The sequence below is a fragment of the Clarias gariepinus genome, chromosome 11, assembly GCF_024256425.1.
Source record: "Clarias gariepinus isolate MV-2021 ecotype Netherlands chromosome 11, CGAR_prim_01v2, whole genome shotgun sequence".
NCBI lineage: Eukaryota > Metazoa > Chordata > Actinopteri > Siluriformes > Clariidae > Clarias > Clarias gariepinus.
The window spans coordinates 17,452,587-17,473,821 of NC_071110.1; the positions used below are offsets into that span (position 1 = coordinate 17,452,587).

At 39.0% G+C, this 21,235-nt stretch overlaps 1 protein-coding gene across 6 annotated transcripts in view; it reads left to right on the top strand.

Moving 5' to 3' along the window:
- The first annotated feature begins 14,820 nt into the window (after positions 1-14,820).
- Positions 14,821-21,235, top strand: part of bcas3 (BCAS3 microtubule associated cell migration factor) — a 207,852-nt gene continuing 201,437 nt past the window's right edge. For all 6 annotated transcript variants that reach the window (XM_053506832.1, XM_053506834.1, XM_053506833.1 and 3 more), the window contains exons 1-2: positions 14,821-14,899; positions 15,630-15,718. In XM_053506832.1, the coding sequence (XP_053362807.1) occupies positions 15,648-15,718 (71 nt within the window). In that variant the 5' untranslated portion in view covers positions 14,821-14,899; positions 15,630-15,647. The remainder of the gene's footprint in view (positions 14,900-15,629; positions 15,719-21,235) is intronic.

Genomic DNA, 21,235 nt, shown 5'->3' on the forward strand with positions numbered 1-21,235 from the left:
CACGCAAATTGTTTCCCTGAGTAATGAAGAGAGTTAAAGCCAGTCAATCTTTCTCTATCTTTGGGAGGACAAACTAATGGCTGCTTCTCCAAGAGGACACCCCTAGGGCTTTTAACTATTTTACAGTAAGGTTCGCTTCGAAAGCAGGTGCCATTGATATTCAGGCAGTCGCGCAAGATTTACATGAGAAAATGAGAGGGGGACTTTTCCTCTCCCCAGCGCAGCAATGAAGGTGCCGTGCTGAAGGTCCATGTGCGGTAAAGTGACGAGACAAACTTCCTCCCTAAAAGTCTGTATAATTTGCTATGTTATTTAAATACATGTTTCAAATATGTCCCTTTTTCTTTTTGTATATTTCTATTTCAGCTCTCCTTAAATTCCTCCTTTTGAACACCATACTTCAATACTTCCTATTATATATATAATAGTATATTAGTATATAATAGAATAATAGTGTTCATAACATTACACGGCAGCTATATGACCCCTCATGCCTTAACCATAGCTGCTAAAAATAGAAATAGGAAACAAATCATAAACACTTCAATTTAACACCAGAATTGCCAGGTGAGTTTCAAAAACATGAAATTAACCCTCCAGTCAAAAAGGGAGAAAGAAAGCATGCGTTTCCTGTTTATTTTTAGCATCGGCTGGTGGCAGCAGGTGCACTCTTACTTGTGCTTATGGCATCAATATAAATGAGAGATAATTACTTTTGTGACAACGTGCCAATTAAATTAGACTCTGCAAAATGACATAATAGCAATTTATTATGCTCTGGTGAGCAATAACAAACCCATCATAATTAACACTCCGGTCGCAAGCAAGAGCTGTTTTGTGCCACAAACACAATCTGATTCCCCAAACTAAACATACGGGATAAACTTGATCTAAGTCAGATAAATGCATTAACGGGTCCAGGCACAATGAGAAAGATTGATCTCACACAGTCGAATGACAAAGTGGTTGTGGATGTTGGGAGATGAAGAAGAACTAAGAGACGTCGAGCTCTAAATAACAGACAGAACTTTAGTTTAGTACTAGTGAACTGCGAAGCTTTAAAAGCCTGGCCATAAAAAAAAGTTGCTGTTCAGATTTAAATAAGCAAATCCTCAAGAGCCTTTGATTGCGTGATTACTGCAGTGATGAATACGTTTCCGCTGACAACGGTTCTTTAAACCTTAACTAAAGCAGCTTAGCTTCTTGTTTCTTAAACAACAAAGTCAGAAGACATTGCGGCGCGGAAAACGATTGCACTGTATCTCAGGGGGGGTCAAAGTAGTGGCCTGCATCCAGAACCTCGGGAGATTGCTGAAATCATTGGAATTAGGTGAAGAACTGCTTAATGCATTATTAAAACCTGGAATGATGTGCTGAACTGTCAACTTCATGGAAGAAATGTGGTTACAAACGAAATCACGAACGCCAGTGACCAGAGATCATTTAATCGCTCGAACATCACAGTAAGAGAATTTTTAGACTGCAAAAATTTCACACACACAGTGTGACAAAAACTCAGTTTTGTGACCTTAAGAAAACCATTTGTTAGTGAGGTTAATCAGAAAAAAAGCTCTAATTACCTAGAGAGCATAAAAATCAGAGATTAAAAGAAAAAGGTAATGTGATCTGATGAATCTTGATTGACCGTATTCCAAAACGATGGGCACGACACAAACCTCTGGAAGCAAAGTTATAATCTGGGGGTGCTTGAGTTGGACAGGTCTGGAAAATAAAGTAGACTACCGGAATGAGCTGAAGGACCATGTTATCACATCTATGGATTTTTGTCCTTTTCTGATGCCATGTTTAATTGGCCCCACAATAAGTCCTGACCATACCCCATTGAAAGACTTTGGGATGTACTGGAAAATACTTTATGGAGTGGTTCAACTCTTGTGGCCTAAACACAAGATCTCAGCCGAACTAATGCAACTCCGGGTGGAAATAAATGTTGTAGAGTATGTATTTTTTTCCCCAGCCTGCGGGTGTACTGTAACTCGATTATGAGCAGTGGTGTTTTAACCGTTCAGGCTCTGGGTTACTGGTCAGAAGATTGAGAAGTCGAGCCACACTCTTAATGCCCTTAGCCTCTTCGCTTTGCGGAGGGTGCATCATGGGCAACGCTGCAGTCTGACCCCAGCTTCCTAACAAATTGGGGTACACAAAGAAGAATTTCAAGGTTGTAGTATACTGTATCTTTGACAAAATAAAGTCTTCTTCTTGATCTACAGTATCAGTTATCATGCATGCAGTACTTTTAGAGCACATTATCTCTGTTTTCTTAAAAAAAAAAAAAAACCTAAAAGCTGTTGCCTCCCTTAGACTCCTGTACATTGAGCACACTTCATCCTGGTCCAAAGCTCTGTTCTACCTTCATAGCCTAAGGACATGATTCCAAGTCAGAGTCTTTGCCTGTGGCAACATCTTTAATCTCCTATCACCTCCTTGGTTAGGATATGGCAGAACATGGCGTACATGCACTGGTGTGGACTACCTGGCTTTAGCAGTAATCTAAACACAATTTGCCAGCTCCATTCCCGTCCTTTTCTATCCGTATGCCATGCAAGTATATACTAAACACTAAAACAGGAAGATAAATGGCAAGAATTAGGTAAATTACACTATTAATAGACTGCATTAATGCCAGTCACTCTCAGGGGGCCACTTTATCCTGTTCAAGCCTTTATAATTGTGAGCTCCTGATTAAATTTTTTTTAAAAAGCAAAGCTTAAGTGAAAACCTGTTTTACTTATTAGGAACCCATTTCACAAGGATTAATTATCAGGACCAATAATTTGGGATTGTATCATGCAAAAGGTTAGCTGTAGGTGACAAGAGAGAGGAAACAGACCTGGGGCGATGCAGCCAGAGAGCGCCGCTGTGCATTTTAATGCCCTGTGAAAATGAACTCGCCCGCAGAGCAAATTGCATTGACCTGGATCTCACGCATTGATGGTGGAAAGCCAAATCCAGAGGAGAGCCTTTAACCCTTTGCCTGGGTAAAAGAGATGCCTGACAGGTTTTAAATAGAGTTAGTGATCTGCTTTCGCACACTATTCGTTTAATGTTTATGAATGTTTGCAAATCTCAGTGCTACATTAAGATGTGTATTTTTACAACCTGATGGACATCCAGCGCCTGTGTGCAACTTATGACACGTGAGCTAAGGTTCCATAATATTTCTTACTTCATATGTAAAAATATGTATTACTTCTTACCTGAGTATTTGCTCAGTGGGGCAAAATCTCTCATAGGAAACTAACTTTACCGAGGTTATATTAAGTCATGCTTGTTAGGAACTTTCTGAATATTTTACTAAGGTATTATTTAGATAAACATCCTCATTTTCAAGATTCAGGAAAGAGGTTTAATTTGCGTCTGGCTTCCACAAATTTAATACCCGCCCTTCGTCCAGATTATTTTGCACCTAAAATACAGTATATGTTTTTGGATACTTTCACCATGAATATTGTACTTGTACGAATTAAACCGACACTTTGGATTGTGCAGAATTACAGAAAACAGTAGTTTCACTAGTGCCTGGACACCATCAGGGTAGGAAGTGTTCTCAGTATGCCTGAGCCATGAACGGACTGCCTGCTTCACGTCTGAAACACTTACCTTTAGGAATTGTTTAACATGTGGAAATTGCTTGAAACGAGGTGTGGGGGGTGTGGCAACCACTCCCAACTCCCAGTGCCTGTAATGTGCAAGCCGTGCTGGTGAATGATTGTGTGTACAGTTCAGACAGACGTGCGACAGACGTGAAACTCTTCGTGTTTCTTTTCAAGAATATGGGTTCTACTCTCTGTATGTTTACAGGAACGATTGTAGTGGGCTCCGATCCACATCAGCCACATCAGTTCGCACCATTCCAATGTTTTACTCATCACCATACTTTGCTTGAGGTCCTATTGTAAACGTCAGCTGATTTTACACAAATTTTATCACGAGTCCCAGTTTGACTTGAACATGCTTCTGTAAATAGAAATGTCCCAAATCCCATATTTATTGGTTAAAATATATCACATTTACAAAACATGTCACATCCGGATCCATTACTGATCTTCATCTCAATTTGACTCTACAACCCCTAATTCCTGTTTATTCCCCTAATCACCCAGTCCATTTAAATCCACATTGTTATGTTTTTACACGTGCAAACCTTTAATAAATCAGGCCCTGGGCGTGTCTCACCCCTGAAAACCTGAAGCAACTGAAGTCAAGCCCAACCAAGCTTCCATGTATTGTTCAAAGTTTTACAGATCCAATACTTCAATAGTGTCACTGCTACAAAACGTCATGGCACGCGCCCCTTGCCTGACCTGCGTTAGTCATTAATCCTTCACAGGCCAGAGTGTAATAATAAAAGCAATGGTTCAGCAATATAGTTTGAAAGTGATTGACACTTTCAATCCTGATAGCATCTCTTACAGGATGGCAAAGATCTGAATAAACAAATAAATAGGTAGGACAATAAACAAGCAAGCTCTAATCAATAGTGTGACCAGGGCACATGAAAAGCAGTCTTTCCTTCTGAGCGCAGAGGCTGTGGAGGAGTAGAACAAACAGTGTTTGTGTAAAGGTCTTCCAGCCCCGACGGGCCCAACCTGCCATCGATTATGGTGATGTTGCTCACTGTTTGGTAACCTGACAAGAGAAGAAACAGGCCTCTAATGTGTACAGATCATGTTTGACCACCAGTATTGGGAGCAGGGGAATCTGCCTGGGACAGCAGACATGGAGAAATGTTTTATGAATTTATAACCATTACATACATGACTCCGCTGAACGTGACATCAAGCTATAAAAGTCATAACTACTGACAAGTTTAAAAATTGCTTAAAGTATACTGTGTAAAGTTGCTGTGTTTCAACTTCATTCTCTATCTCAAAATGAATACATTTCCTTGAATGACATTATTATTCGCAAGAAAAGGAGTAAGAGGCTGATAACACGTGCACCAGCCGGTCGAAAGAGACTACACAGGCCAGAGGAGTAGCACGCTCCATCATAGCCCTGGCAGCTTCTACTCTCATCTGCTGGCCTGTTCCACTGGGTGCACACCTCCTCTTTAACAGGAAATCAGTCATGGCACTTCATCCATTTCTTCAGCTTCTGTGCAGCCTGCTTCATCCACAACATCTGCGCTGTGTGAACCACAAATGCCACATTGACTCAGAACGAACACTTCTCACATCAAAGTTATTGGGGGAAAAATAAAAAAAAATAAAAAATGCCACAAGGGAGTGTGTGTGTGTGTGTGTGTGTGTGTGTGTGTGTGTGTGTGTGTGTGTGTGTAATCTTAAGATATTCTTAAATGGTTCGTTATTGTTTGAGTGTAGCTTTATAGTATTCAAAGATGGCCTAAAGGGGAAAGGCACCTTTATCAAGCATTAAAAAAAAAAACATTTCTTAATGACACAAAGCAAATTTACAATGCGCACGCATCCAGAGCAAGGTGATGAAGAGATACCACCCGTCATGGCATATGGACTAAAAATGTTTCATGTGGACACAGGAGGAGCGGGGACACAGGCCGTCAAACACGTTCATATAGTCCTTACCCTCAGAGCGACCGTCATGCTCCTGTGGCTTTACTACTTTCACGCCTCTTATTCTCTAATTCCAACCGCACCTGGGCCTCCTCTGCAGAAACACACACACACAAAGACACATTACTGTCTTTGAGGACATTCACCATAGCTCTGACAAACAGAAAGTAAATACAGCAACTGACGAAAAAAGTAATGACATAATGCAACAGAAAAGCCTTAATGATATCGATTCAAGAACCAAAACATCTAAACTCGGTGATATAACATGAATAAACCACACGTCTTGGCAATGTGAATGTACAATTCCCTTTCATACAAATATGTTTCCTAATCCTTAGTAATAATAAGATATGAGCTCAATACTGTAATGTATGTATGCAACATGTTTAAGAGAATAATATGAGCTTATGTCATTTTCCCATAAATTGTATTTATATCATTTTCATTTGTCTTTGCTGTTGTTTTGTGATGCAGCAGGCAGCTTCGTGCAGTCATAACCGTTTATTCCAGAAACTTTTTCCATAGTGCGATTATTTCTAATACAGTAGTGCTATCTAGTGGCATGAAAGAGAACAAATTTAAACGATTCAGATCATCAAACTAATTTTAATATTATACAAAGATGACCAGAATAAATACAGTTTTTAATTGATGATTTCATTTATTAAGGGAAAAACTGTCCAAATGTACCTGGCCCGAAGTGAAGCTAAATTATTTTCCAAAAATAGAAAAAACTTGCATGAAAACCAATCAAGAAACTCATAAAAGAACCCTGGACTAAGAACTGCAGGCCTCAGCTGAGGTCAGTGTTCATGATTCAACAATAAGAAAAAGACTGGGCAAAAATAGCATCCATGGGAGACTTCCACGGCAAAAGCCACTGCTAACCAAAAAGCTCATTTTACATTTGCCAAAGAACACTTCTGTGGACCGATGAGACAAAAGTTTAACTTTTTGCCATGTGCATGTCGTGTAACATCTGGCATAACTCTTACAAAGCATTTCATAATAAAAACATATGAACAGTAAAACATGACGGTGGTAGTGTGAGTGTCTGGACAGAGCGTCAGCTTCAGGACCTGGACAATTGTTGGAAACGTGAATTCTGCGCTTTACCGGACAATTCTGAAGGAGTAATGTCTGGCCGTCAGTTTGGGGCCTCAAGCTCATGCACACTTGGATTATGCAGCATTACAATAATCTGAAACACCTCAGCAAGTCCACCTTTGAAAAGCTAAAAAAACCAAAAAAAACCAAAGTGAGGTTTTGGAGTGATTTAATCAAGTGGACAGGGATGGTAAATTATAGTGTTCTATACCCTCGCAGGCAAGTTACTAACACATGAAAATATTGGAAGGTGGCAGGATTTTATTGGCTGTATTGAGTACAGCAACACCTTGGACAGCTCCAGTAATCACCCAGACAGGTAAGCAATAACTACTGCTGGAGAGTTTTTACACTCACACCTGAGCCCGGTGTACTGCTGCAGCTGACACTCAGCTCATTGTCTTGTTAATAGGGTTGTTGCTGGATGCTTTCCTGTGCTGTTTTTTTTTTTTTTGCTGCTTTACTTTTAGCCTTCTGTCCAGTTCCAGTACAGCAGCTGCATCAGCAAACATATTCGGGATACATTTGTGTTCATGGCATTTGACGGACGCCCTTATTTCTGCAGTGACTTACACTTGTCTCATCACACATCTGAACAGTTGAGGGTTAAGGGGCCTTCCTCTAGGGCCCAATAGTGGAAGCTTGTCAAGACTGTGGTTTGAACATGTGACCTTTCAATTGTTAGTTCATCATAACCGATAAGGATAATAAACACCTGGAGTTTGGAAGTCTGTTTACAGTTCTGGGATACTTCTATTGTCCTTATTTAGTAATATACATTTAAAGTGTCAGTGTTATAGCCTGGCTGTTTTAATATTTTATATCTTTAGAGAGAGAGAGAGAGAGAGAGAGAGAGAGAGAGAATACATTATATGCAGTAAATATTTAGTTTTGAGCTCCCTCTGGTGGACAAAATGTACAAGCTCATAAAGTCTTGATTAATTTTCTATACCTCCTATCTTATCTTGGGTTGCAAGGACCTGCAACAATCTATGGGAGCTCAGGGCAAGGGACACCCTGGATGTGGTACCAATTAACTGTAAAGTATGCAAGTACACACACTCACTCACAGTGATCAAGTCCCTATCTAAGTTGTGTGTACTGTATGTGTGTGAGTGCTGTCACATAACCAGGCCCGAAGTGACATAGATTTTCTTTTCCCTAGGTTGTGCATTGTGCAGCCATAAATAAATAAATAAATAAATATAAAAACAAATAAACCTTGAAGCACATGTGTTTCGAAATGACAAGTCAGATCAGTGAGAACTTAGCAGTGGTGGCTCAAATGATTATGGCTCTGGGTTACTGATCAGAAGTTTGTGAGTCTAAGGCCCATCAAGCTGCCCCTGCTGGTGGCTCTTATCTGCTTTAGGAGTGCATACCCCCATATGTACATGTGACAAATAATAGAAATTATTATTATTATTATTATTATTATTATTATTATTATTATGCAGTTACTGCAGAATAACTTAATTTAATCCTCTAATACTAATTTAATAACTAATCTAATACTCTGCACGTTTGCTGATGGTTTGTCGGCTGCTCATGATAAAAGTGACGCTGTCAACAGACATGCAAGCTAGAAATATTTTTTTTTTCATATGCAGTAACCGGCTGTTTAATATAGGAAACATCTGAATAGGCTGTATATGTTAGCCTAAGGCCGTGCCATGGCGCATTTAAGTACATTACCCATCAGCCACTGCTAGTCACATGCTGGTAATCATGTGCACCTGTTTCGCGTTTGTATTTGATCTGTCTACTTACTTAAGTTCGGATTTTATGTCTCTGTCTCTCGCTTGTCATGATTAGTTTTACACATTAGCACTTAGCTCATGTTCATAATTTTATAACATGCTGCAGGTCATAGTAACCATACTCCCCTTGGTTGTTTCATTGTTTTGAGTGTTTGTTTTACAATGTATAATGAAAAAGACCTGCACCCGCATCCGCCTACACCGGAAAAATGTCCCACAAGCAGGTCTCCCATCACAGTGTGAAAAGCATACATATAACACTTTATACTAAAAACTAAGGGCGATTTGGAAACCCTTTGGAAACCCATGATGGCTTGTACCTGAGTCCCCCAGGATAGGCTCCACCCTACCCCTACACAGGATAAGTGGTACAGAAAATTGATTGATGGAGAAGACTTTTATTTCATTAAGATATAAATTTAATCTTGAGTCAGTGGAGTGAGGTTGTCAAACCCACAAAACCGCAACTTAATCACTTACAGGGAGAACAGTGAGATGAATCATGTGAAACAAAATCAGCTTGTTCCTTTGACCTATTTTTCATGTTGCTTTTGTCAATATTGCTGAACCACAAAACAAAATTATATTAGATGACATTATCTGTTCACAAATCTGTGATTGCTTTTGAGAATGATAAACTTGTTTCACTTTCATAGTCTTTCAAATATTAAAATCTATCGGAGATGTAAGAATGTTCTGTATCATTAGTCATTTCTCTGAGATAATATAATCAGCTGTCAGCCACTGGTCTAGCTGTTCGTCTCCTGTTTTATTTTGCTGTTTAATACAGCTTAAATAGTGGATTAAAAATTGGGCTGGTGTTGATCATTTTTTATGTCACATAATTAATCTCAACTATTAGACCTGCAATTTACTTTACTTCTAAGTGGCATCTTCTAGCCGTAATCAGCGTTGTTGGGCGTGTAGGTCGGTCAATGTGACACGTACAGACTGCAGTCAGCAATACATCACATTACAAAATGTGCATAACCTAAACAAAACAAAGCATGATTGTAGATTAAAGACTGAAATATACATGCTTATTATTTACAGATCTCACAATGACATAATCAGATTTTTTTCATCTACAGTATAATGCAATCAAGAGAGCTACATAATACATTGAAAATTATTAGCTAGTATTTAACATTTAGCATATCATTTAAAGGCTATTTATAATTTATTCCCATATATATATACTGACATTTTAAATGTATATTGCCTGACCCTTCAAATTGGTTTAGGAAGAGATGAGGTGGAAAAGTAGCTATCCCTATCTAATAAAAAAAAAAGGTCTGGGTGATTACTGGAGTTGTCGAATGTGTTGCTGTACTCAATACAGCCATTACACAACAAATTTCCCACTTGTGGGACTATCTTATGGAAGGTTTATCTTATCTAATCTTATCTAATCTTATCTTATCTTATCTTATCTTATCTTATCTTATCTTATCTTATTACAATCCTGGCACCTTCCAATATTTGTATGTGTTGGTAACCAGCCTAAACACTATAATTTACCATCACTGTCCATTTAATATCGATGCAGTTAATTTAATGCATTCAAAGCATTGTAGTTTTCCAAACATTACTAGCTATTACTATTATTACTATATTATTATTATTATTATTATTATTATTAGAAATGATAAAACTGTACAACAATAAATAAACAACAATAATGACCATAATAACAAAGGCTACTGTTCTGTTCTGTTTTGTTTTAGAATTTCCATCAGAATCAATAATGTCAAAAGTAAACAACTTTTTGAAAAAAATATATATATCTGAGAGGTTCAGCACAACATAATAGCTCATTTCCTTATAAAACTTATAAATTATACCTAAGGCTCCTAACACATTTTAAGTCACACCAGGTTTTCATTATTTTAATACTGTTTACTGCTCTTTAAAGTCTAATTTTATGTAGAAATGTTAAGCTTAATTTACATGACCATTCAAACTATTTACTTGTCATCCATGACCTTACCACTCCTTGTCCAAATTCCAGTCCCATGGCCCAATGAAGCCCAGAGACAGATGTTAAATGGTCACTTTGAGTCCTGTTCGACTTGACAGGTATCTCCAGTGGTCTTCGGCAGACATCGGGCCAAATATTACCGCCACATACTGTACAGTAGCATACCCAAATCTCAGAGCCTCACCCCCTTGCATGTACTGCTACTAGCTGACACTAATAACGTGTTGTTCTTTTTTCTGACTGTCTTTTATTTTGGAGAGCTGTTTAAAAAAGTGGACAGGATTGTCTGTTCTGCCAAGGGAACTGATGGCACACTGAAAATAAACATGTTTTGTTCACATGAACCAATGAAAATCTTGTCATATTGCTTTTTATTTTTGTTGTTTCTAACAGCCACTAGGGTATGCTATGTCAAATGAGAGAAATATTATTGTGCTCACATCTTGTGCTCACCCTGCCACACAAACAACCACTTTACTGGTATTAAAGGATAAAAAGAAAAAAATGTCCTTACTTAAGCTCTCTCTTCTTGATAATCTTATATATCTTATATAATCTTTAACCGTTAAAACCTAAGTGGCACAGATACTCAACATATGTTAATGACCATTTAAATATATATATATATATATATATACATATATATGTGTGTGCTTATATTAAAGTTCTGGTGTGTATTAACGGGAAGGTTTCAGACTTTGTATTTGGGTTTTTCTCAGGTAGAACAAAAGTTATCATTACTTATTTAAAGGCTAAATTTTTAACACTACCAGAATATGGGAATGAAATAGCACAAATGTAGAACTCTCCAAATAAGCTCATTATTATTAGTTGTTTAAAATGAACTAAAATTCAGTTCATTATATTGTCTATTCTGTGCTAAAAAATAAAAGTGTCACTTTATACTGTACAATCCTGAGCCATACAAATATTGGCAAACATGTTCTTTAAGGGCTACAAAAAAACAAATAGCTGTGGGACCCCTAAGTTAGACACTTGGGTATTATGACTGCTGGTTTGCTGCATGCGCTTTTTCAGGTTTAACTAAATACTTGTGGCTTAGCACTTTCGATCATGGCACAAAATATAAACAACAACAAAAAAAAAAAACACTGAAAAGGACTCAGACACCAAAAGTAAATGGCATTTGGATGAATTTAGTAGGGAAATAGATCTTCTGGAAAGAAGGTCAGTTTAAACATTTCAGGCGTGACATGGTGTCTGAGTTCGTATGTAAAGTGACTTGTTATTCAGTGTGTCATGCAAAATGCACATTTGGGTGGCACACTGAAGTGTTCCCTTAAAGCGAGAATAAAGTGAGAATAATTGGGCGACTATGTGCGTGTGTGCAAATGTCCTGAATGCAAAGTATTTAAATGTAACTCATTTGTTAAAACGTGCTTAAGTGGAATTCCAAGGTAAGCAATTGACTGAGCTATCAAAACAAACATCTGAAAAAGGAGATAACCTTTATATCTAATATTTTACCTGTGTAGCGGAAACTCCGACATTGCAAGCATGTAAAGGTCACTGTCAGGTCGGTGAGGTCAAACAATTTTTGGCAAAGGTTTCCGCACAGTCCAGTACCTGTCACCAGAAAGTGCTGTGGGAGGAAATACTCAGAAGGGGGATGAGAAGTGGCTCTATTTGCATGTCGCTCATATGGCCTGTCCATTCAAAAAAGTTCCCATTTACTGAAGCACAAGCTTGAAAGTGGTACCTGGCTTGTTGTGTGGAGGCATGGAAATAGAGAGGAGAAGAACTAAAGTGGTCTGAACTTGCCCTTCTTACACACATACTGTAGTGTTTACACAGACATACTGGAAGTAAATAGTCAGTGGATATACGGGTATAGGTTAAATGTATGCACCAAAATGTGCTGCCTTTAATGACTGGTATCTGTATTCTTTTTTTTTCTGACTGAAAATATATACGTCTTCAAATATAATACGATTTTTAAAGAAACTGCATTGTCTGTCACGGGACTGTCCCAGCGACAAATAGCTTGAAATCTTAAAAAGCTCCTTTCTATCTTTAACCAAATTATAGTTCAATTTACAGAAAAGGGTAAAATATAAACTGCTGAGTCATGACCTATTCAGACCGGGGCATTTGAAAGACGCTGTTGGATGAACTATTGTGAACAACACTCTCATTCTATGTCTAAGCAAGCTGTTGATTATAAAGCTGCTAAATAAAGTTTAACAGCTAAACTGTCTGTTTATATATCTGATACCTGATTCATTGATTCTTCATCTCCTCTTTGTTTCCCCAGTCTGTTTTATGTTTCACTGATCACTTTATTCTGGTCAAAGTAAATCCTATCCAGGAAAACAAAAGCACAGGACACATAAGGACAACACACAGTCCCCGCTGCACCCACACTCATTTACTTCCAAAAGAAATGTAGTAATCTTTTTGCCTTGTCTAAAGAAAAGTTGAAAAGAACTAATATGAGCACAGGATTGTACATATATAACAGTAAAAAAAAGCACTAATTTTGAGTAGCTCAGACTTTATACAGCTAATTAAACGTGACTCTTTTCATTAGTTATATACTGTAAATACATAGCTCTCAAAGTGGGCTCCTTGAAAAGCAGACTAAGATTTAAAGAACATGTTTTTGTAAGTATTACAGTTATTACCGTGTTACAGTGTAGTTATTATTTCAGCGGGGTTAGCGGAAGGTGGCACCAAAAATCCCATTTATGCAGTAAGTGGAAAGGGGGAAAGTGAAATGGCGTAATGGAAGAATTAGTGGATCCGTGGTTAACAGATTTTGTGTGCTTTAAATGCTGCTTAGATGAGGTAGACAGGAATAGAGAATAATATGTATAAAGAATAATACAACTGTATAAATAAAGTATATATACAGACTTAGAAACAGAACTTGACTTAGGACTTACTTTTTATTTTTTTTAGATTGTTAATTTTTTTCTTATGCTACTATTTTCAACCTGACTTTCTGAACAATTGTTTTTAGTCAGTTCTGAAAAAAGGGTAAATCATGATTATTTGTAATATGATAAACATTTTCCCTTCATGTTTAAATAATCAACACTGTTAGGATTTCTGTCAAACTGTACATCATATATTGAACTATTTGTTGTATATAACAGCACAAAATGTAAACCTAGTGTAACCCTAATAATAAATTTCAAATTCAAATTTTATTTGTCACATACACAGTCATACACAGTACGAAATGTAGTGAAATGCTTATACGACTGCCATTTACCCTAAAAGAGAATTAAAGTTTACAAACAAGAAATAAATATGAATAAAAGAAATACGATAGAAAATTAAATAGAAAAATTAAATTAAACTAGGAAAAATAGAACTAAAAATAAAAATAGAAATGTGCTAGGAAAAATAGAACTAAAAATAAAAATAGAAATATGATGTACATAAAAAAATAGAAATATACTGTACTGGGTGTGCAAATATGCATAGAACAAAGTGTCTTTGTGCAGAGGTTATTAAAGTGTCTTTGTGCACTGGTCCAGGATGTAAACGTAAACATGTAGTGTAGTTGTGAAGGTAGGTGTGCAAAGTTATTAAAGTGTCTTTATAATAATAATAATAATATAATCCATATATAATTATATATAATATATAATCTAATAATAATCTGAATAATCTGTGAAATACCAAAATATATTCCATTTTAATGTGCTTAATGACTTCATTATTATAAATAACAGATGCGGTTTGTCTCCAAACTGCTGCCACAATGTTGGAAGCACACAGAATGCCTTTGGGTACTGTGGCATTTCAGTTTATTTATTGTGTCTGAGGGGCCCAAACATGTGCCCGCATGATCTCCTCTACATGGAGACGTGATGTGCCTAGGCTGAGTTAAGGAATTCGAGTGGAGCCCTGACCTGAACCCTAATGAGCACCGTGGGGATGATGCAACCTAGCCTGTTTCACCTGACATCACTTATGCTCTTGTTGCACACATTCGCACAGCCATGTTCCAAATTCTACTGGTTTGCCTTTCCAGGAGACTGGAGGGACAGTCACATCGTCTGGAATGGGATTGATGGTCATCACATGGGTGTTACGGTCAGGTGTCCACAAACTTTTGGTCACAACTTTAACAAAGTGACTGAGTGAACTCTAACCTATCCTTTCAGACCTTAGATTTGGCAAATATTTCTTAAAGGTTTCTGCTATCTATCTATCTTTTCTTTTTCTTTTTTTTTTTTTGCTATATTTGTTCTTTGAACATCTGCCCGTTTTGTGCACCGCGTCACATGTTTTATTTTTATCTCCACTCTGCGTGGAAAACGTTGACGGCATCACCTACTCTGATTGGCTTTCAGCAGTCAGTTTACCCGCCTCCCGCAAATCTGATTGGTTAGTTCTGTGAAGTATGGCGCGCGCATTGGTTGCTAGGTTTGTTGTTTCCGCTATACGTAATCCCATGTTTTCATCGCGTCTTGGAGAGAGCTGTGTTTGGTTAGCGGAATTCAAGCACAACACACTCGGTTTGTATAATGTTTCTGAAAGCAGTGTTCAAGTCCTGTGTGCTTGTTTTACTAAACACGAGTCTGTATATTAGATATGTCAGTGTCATAATGTAACACAGTAATTAACTGAGGGTTGGAGTGAGCTAGCAAGGTTAGCTAACTAGCGAGCTAAGCTGTGATGAAATGTCTGTGAGGCAGCCAGCTGGCTCGAACACACCGCTTCAGTTTTACAGCAGTGCAGGGACTGGGAATGTCTTTACAGTCAAGTGGTTTAACTAAAAGGCACAAAAGTTTTTAAAGTTTGTTTTCCCCTTCAGACTGAATAGCTCAGTGAGGGTGGAAATGGTTTGAAATGTTTGTTTTTTAAGTGAGTTGCTCTCCCTGTTTTGTTATTTACGTTTACGTTGTCGCTCATTTGGAAACACACTCCTAGAAAAACACAGCATTAGAAGCAGAATGATCAGAAAGATAAAGACCAGAAAATAACCAGCCCACAGTCACAAATAATTCTTGGGGGAATTTACCTGAGATAATAAATACATGTGTTCTCATTATTATTATTATTATTATTATTATTATTATAAGCAACAGCAGTTTGTCTCTCATTATGCTGTCTGACCCGGTTTTGATTGACAGTTTAAAAACTCAGAAAGCTCATTAACCTGATCCTCCTAAACCCTTGTCTAGCTTTCTAATTCTAACTGCAATCATGATCTGCTTCAGCTTCTCTAACAGTGTCTTTTCTTAGGATACACAACGGTCGACCATGGCATCCGACTCCCCGCGCAGGCCGAGCCGCTGTGCCGGAGGGGTTATAGTTCGAGCCCAGGCTGCTACGTAAGCACAAGTCTCTTTATTTCTATTCATATAATCATCATGCATGTTTTGGTTAGGTATGACTTACTTTGAAAGTTTACAATGTAGTGTTGCTTTACTCTTCCTTCTATAATCTTTTGTTCATATCAGGATAAATCAATATGTGCAATCTAACAATCAATATGTACTTGAACATTTAGCATGGTTAACATCCTTCCTCATCGGTGGTCACCAGCTCTGGGTCATGACTAAAGGTCATAAGTATGGGAGATGAACTTCCTCTTCAGTATTGCTAGGCTTTAATCTTTGTGATAGGGTGAGGACATTGAGAATTGAAGTGGTTAAGGCTGATTAAAAGGACGGCTCCTGATAAAGCTCTATTTCAATTCAATTCAATTCAATTTTATTTGTATAGCGCTTTTAGCAATTTTCATTGCCGCAAAGCAGCTTTACATAGTCAAAAGAATTATTTAGGTTTGTATGAAATGTGAATTTGTATGAATCAAAATGGTCAGTTTGTCCCTGGTGAGCAAGCCGAGGGCGACAGTGGCAAGGAAAAACTCCCTGAGATGGTAAGAGGAAGAAACCTTGAGAGGAACCAGACTCAACAGGGAACCCATCCTCATTTGGGTGAAACAAAAAGCAGTAAATGATCTGCATTTATACAGTGTGTAGGGTGGGAGGCAGTTCAGCTATAATAGCTGATGTTAATTGATGTTAATATGGAGTCCAGGTAGTTATTGAAGACCCAGGTAGACTTGTAAGAAGTTCCAGTCATGAACTATCGAACTGTCAAGTCCCCAGAGAAACAGTTGCCAACACCAGTCAAGGCCAGAACCATTTTCTAGGTAGAGAGAATCATTCCCAGACACCAGACGCATCCCAGAGAGACACACGGGGCATCCATGTGACGAGATCTTCAGCCAGAAGCGGGGCACCAGGATGGGTCAGACAGGTCCGGAGGGCAGAGGGAGTCTGGATCACTGGCAGCTCAGGAACGAACATGTGTAGCTCGACAGAGAGAGAGAGAAAGAGTGAAAGGGGGGGACAGGAGGAGAGAGGAAAAAGAAAGAGGGGGGGAAAGAGAAGAAGAGGGGAGATGGCAGTTAGGTATGGTCACAGTCACACAATGTATAATGTGAATGTATATTAACTGTAGCGTGCAAGCAGAGACTCCGGCAGGACTAACTATGACAGCATAACTAAAAGGGAGGAGCCAGAAGGAAACACAAACATGAGGGCTTCCTGACATGTAAAGCAAACAATCACCTCACCGTCAGCAAACCTGAGTGATCAATGAGAGTGAGGAAGACAGCATCCAAACATACCAGTTTACCATAATACTCTACGTCCATGAGTCCCCCAGATCTGCTCCTTTACCTATGGCAAATCTATTTATAAAAATGCTCGGCTAAATAAATAGGTTTTTAGCCTGGACTTAAACACTGAGACTGTGTCTGAGTCCCGAACACTATTTGGAAGACTATTCCATAACTTTGGGGCTTTGTAAGAAAAAGCTCTGCCCCCAGCTGTATTTTTCATAATACGCGGTACTGACAAGCAGCCTGCATCCTTTGATCGAAGTAGGCGTGGCGGATCGTAAGACACTAGCAGTTCGCTCAGGTACTGCGGCGCGAGACCATTTAATGCTTTATATGTCAAGAGTAGTATTTTAAAATCAATGCGAAATTTCACAGGGAGCCAATGGAGTGAAGATAAGATAGGGGTGATGTGCTCATATCTTCTGGTTCTGGTGAGGACTCTCGCTGCTGCATTTTGGACTAGCTGAAGCTTATTTATGCATCTAGCTGAACAACCAGACAGTAAGGCATTACAATAGTCCAACCTAGAGGTGATAAAAGCATGAACTAGTTTTTCTGCGTCGTTTAGCGACAATAAATTTCTTATTCTGGCAATATTTCTGAGGTGAAAGAATGCTATCCTGGTAATATTATCTACATGTGCTTCAAATGAAAGGCTGGAATCAATAATCACACCAAGGTCTTTCACTGTTGCATTTGATGGAACAGAAAGGCCATCTAAAGTTACGGTATGATCTAAAATTTTACTCCTAGCTGTATGCGGTCCTATGACTAGAACTTCTGTCTTATCCGGATTTAGCAGAAGGAAGTTAGTTAGCATCCAATTTCTTATGTCCTGCACACATTGCTCAATTTTAGTAAGCTGTTTTTTCTCATCAGGTTTTGCTGAGACATATAACTGTGTATCATCAGCATAACAATGAAAACTAATACCATGCTTACGGATTATGTTGCCCAGAGGAAGCATGTAAAGGGAAAAAAGCAGTGGACCTAAAACTGAACCCTGCGGAACGCCAAACTCCACTAGAGAACATGCAGAATAATCACCATTTAAGTCTACATACTGATAACGATGGGTCAGATAGGATCTGAGCCAGGAGAGGGCTGTACCCTTAATTCCCACTACATTTTCTAATCTGTGAAGAAGAATAGCGTGATCAACAGTGTCAAAAGCTGCACTGAGGTCAAGTAATACAAGCATAGTTACACAACCCTGATCAGAGGCCAATAGAATGTCATTTACTACTTTAACGAGCGCCGTCTCTGTACTGTGATGAGGCCTAAATCCTGACTGATACAGTTCATGTATGCCATTCCTATGTATATATGAGCATAGCTGCTCCGCTACTATCTTTTCCAGGATCTTAGAGATAAAGGGGAGGTTTGATATTGGTCTGTGACTGGACAGCTGACAGGGGTCGAGGTCAGGTTTCTTAATTATTGGTTTGATAACTGCTAATTTAAAAGATTTTGGAACATATCCAATGCTGAGTGAAGAATTAATTATTCTCAACAGGGGTTCTATTATTGCTGGTACTATCTGTTTAAGAAAATGTGTCGGTACAGGATCTAATATACAGGTTGATGAATTTGAAGAAGAGATGAGTGAAATTAGTTCATTCTCTTCAAGGGGAGTAAAGTATTCTAGGTTCTGGTCTGACATGGCTAGATTAACATCTGCATCAATTACATTGTTCGGTTTCAAAACCTCAATTTTATGCCTAATATTTACAATTTTATTATTAAAAAAGTTCATGAAGTCCTCACTATTGCATGATGTTGTTGTGGAGATTTCTGCAGTGGTCTTATTTCTGGTTAATTTGGCTACAGCATTAAATAAGAATCTAGGATTATTTTTATTTTCTTCTATAAGAGTGGAGAGATATGTTGATCTAGCTACACTAAGAGCTTTTCTATAGTTCAGGATGCTCTCCTTCCATGCTATTTGAAATACTAGTAATTTAGTTTGACGCCATTTACGTTCTAATTTCCGAGCGGTCTGTTTTAAAGTGCGCGTGTGATCGTTATACCAGGGAGCAAGTTTTTTATCTCTAATAATTTTTCTTTTGACTGGAGCTACATTATCTAGGGTATAGCGAAATGTCGACTCTAAATATTCAGTCGCCTGATCGAGTTCTGTGGGGTCAGACGGTGATCTAATCGAAGTTGGGAACTCTGGGAGATTACTGATAAAACTCTGTTTGGTAGTTGATGTGAATGTACGTTTCATACGGTAGCGCGGCGCTGTGTGTACATTATTATTGTGACACACTTGCAATGAGACAAGATAGTGATCTGAGATAACTTCAGATAGTGGTATTGTGAATAAATTTCTTATACTTAATCCAAATAATATTATTAAATCTAAAGTGTGACCTGCTTTATGAGTGGGTCCTACTACACACTGATTTACTTTTACCGAGTCCAGTATAGACATAAATGCAGTTCTCAGAGGGTCTTCTGGGTTTTCAAAATGAATATTAAAATCTCCAGCAATTAACACTTTGTCTACAGAAATGACTAGGTTTGAGAGGAAATCTGCAAATTCACTAAGAAATTCCGAGTACGGCCCTGGAGGTCTGTAAATGACAATTAGCGGGATCGACTGAGCTGACTTAATATAGTTAAATACACTTATGTTACTATAAAGAATTTCAAATGAATTAAATTTGTGTCCGTGTTTTTGTACAATAGTCAAATTATCATTGTGAATAACTGCGACGCCACCTCCTCTACCAGTTAACCGAGGCTGGTGTATGTAGCTGTATCCAGGAGGACTAGCTTCATTTAGAGCTACATACTCGTCCTGTTTAATCCAGGTTTCTGTTAAACAGAGTATATCAAACTCCTGATCTGTGATAATTTCATTAACTATAACTGCTTTAGATGCGAGAGATCTAATATTTAACAGTCCTAGCTTCAGATCAGAGGTGCCGGCTGCGCATTCAGTCTGATCCAAGTTTGTGGTCTTTATGCTAATTAAATTACTAAAACAGACTTTCTGAGTCTTTCTAAATTTGTTTTTAGCTCGGGGAACAGACACAGTCTCAATAGAGTGAACCCTGAGTGACGACTCTATGCAGCTAGCAGACGGTTGGTTTAGCGTAAGGGATCTAATGTTGAGAAGTCCAAACTTTAGAGGTAGACTTCGATTACTTATTTGGGCTTTTTCTGGTTTAATGGTTACCAGATTGTTTCGGCTGGATTTAACGAATTTATTCTTTTTTCTCACTAATCGGGGAATAGACACAGTTTCTATAGTACAAGCTATGTGTGTGCGTCTATTAGTATGGTGGGTTGTATTGTGGCTGATATCTAAAGAATCTGAGGTATGACTTACCGCAAGTCAGATGGTTCGTAATGTCCTGGAGATGTTGTCAGAGAGGACCGCTGCTCCAGCTCTGCTAGGGTGCAGGCCATCTGTGCGGTAGAGCCTAGGACGCTCCCAGAAAACATTCCAGTTATCAACAAAGGGTAATCTCTGTTGTTGACACCAAGATTGTAACCATTCATTGAAGGCAAATAATCTACTGAACCTCTCGATTCCTCTCTGAAATGTCGGAAGTGGTCCAGATACGACGATCTTTGTCGTGGGTGATGTGCTGCGGACCTTCTCAACCAGGCTCCTGAAGTCCTTCTTTAGGATCTCCGTCTGCCTCAGCCTGATGTCGTTGGTGCCAGCATGGAGAACCACAGCTCGAATGTTCTTCCTCAGGGCCGCAGGCACCTGTGCAGCAACATCAAGAACACGTGCACCAGGTAAACAGCGCGTGTACGCCTTACCTTTAGCTGTGGTAGCACGCACGTGCCGGACAATGGAGTCTCCGATGACCAGCGCGTCGTGTGCCGTCTCACGGAGAGGAGCGAAGCGGTTTCGGGTTGAGATCTCGAAGACGGGTGGTGGCGGAGGAGGAGAGGTCCTCGCCCGGGGCTTGGCGCGCGTCTTCCGCTGCTGAAGTTTCCAGGCCTCGTGGTATCCCGGCGCCGGGGTGAAGGAAAGCTGGGCAGGCTGCGTTCTCGGTGCGTTGGACCTGGGCAGAGAAGCACGCGGAGTAGAGGTTGTCGGAGAATTCTCATGCCGAGAATTTACCTGGGACAGGTGAGCGTCGGTCCGCGACGATTCCAGCGTGGCTTTCCGCTGCTGTAGCCGGGCCAGCTTCACCTGTAGGTCGCGGATCAGCTTCTCCACGGCCTCCATCTCCAAGTCCACCGAGTG